Source organism: Myotis brandtii, unplaced genomic scaffold (assembly GCF_000412655.1).
Source record: "Myotis brandtii unplaced genomic scaffold, ASM41265v1 scaffold827, whole genome shotgun sequence".
Classification (NCBI taxonomy): Eukaryota; Metazoa; Chordata; class Mammalia; order Chiroptera; family Vespertilionidae; genus Myotis; species Myotis brandtii.
Window position 1 is genome coordinate 310,186 of NW_005371360.1, and position 957 is coordinate 311,142.

At 65.1% G+C, this 957-nt stretch overlaps 1 protein-coding gene across 1 annotated transcript in view; it reads right to left on the bottom strand.

Moving 5' to 3' along the window:
- The window catches only part of PTPRS (protein tyrosine phosphatase, receptor type, S), a 62,428-nt gene that overhangs the window by 11,201 nt on the left and 50,270 nt on the right, over positions 1 to 957 (bottom strand). The window contains exon 19 of the mRNA XM_014531865.1: positions 824 to 871. Within this exon, the coding sequence (XP_014387351.1) occupies positions 824 to 871 (48 nt within the window). The remainder of the gene's footprint in view (positions 1 to 823; positions 872 to 957) is intronic.

The window sequence follows — 957 nt, forward strand, 5'->3', positions numbered from 1 at the left end:
ACACGGTCCTCCCGCCCTGTCCCCACCCAGCCGGGGGAGGGTGCCCTGGAGGACTTCAAGCTCCTGGTGCCTCGTGGCAGGAAGCAGGCGGGTGACACAGAAATGGAGAAGCAATGGCAGCTGGCTGGGCCTCTCTGTTCCCCGGGTGGGAGACACACTCCTTTCTGCCCGCTGGGGTCCGGGGCCGACCAGTCCTCTGCCAGGGGAGCTGAGGGCCTGCAGGCAGTGTCTCCGCCGGCCGGGGCAGGCACTGCGCCCTCACTCTGCGGCCCATGTCCTCATCCTGTACATGGATCGGTGACAGCCCTGATCTTCGAGCCCCCGGGGGTGGGGGGGTGCCTGGAGGGAGTGGGGTGGTCCTGGCTCTTTCTTCCTGGTATCTGGGTCCGCCAGACCCGTCTCCACGCCCCGGCCAGTGCTCCCTGTGCGCTCACCCTCGCGCTCTGCAGCTACGTCAAACGGGTCAAGCGTTGCCAGGCCGGCCGGTGAACAACTGTTGTTCTGGTGGGGGCCCCCGGGGGTCTCCAAGAGCCCCCCCCATGGAGTGTGAGGCTGGTGTCCACGTGCCTGGTGGCTCTCCCTGCCTGTCACGGGGGTGGGCTCCTGTTCTTCCGTTCGTGTGTGTCTCACCTACGTCCCTGTCCCCACCCCGCACACAGTCACCACCAGCACGCTAAGGGCACAGTGGGCCAGACCCCTTCCCCCTGAAGCCAGCGCAGGACAGGTGGGCAGAGAGAGGTGGCGGGATGGAGAAACCAAAGATGAAAACAAACGAGGGGCGGGTGGGGAAGGGAGCCGAGAACAGAAAGACACAGGAACTAACTTTCAAAGTGAAACCCCGGCTCCCTGAGGGGGCTGCTGAGGCCTGAATCTGCAGAAACAGCAAACAATAAATAAATGAAAACACGCGGGGCGCTGCCTCCCCCACCCCGTGCTGGGTGCACGCACACGGCTGCC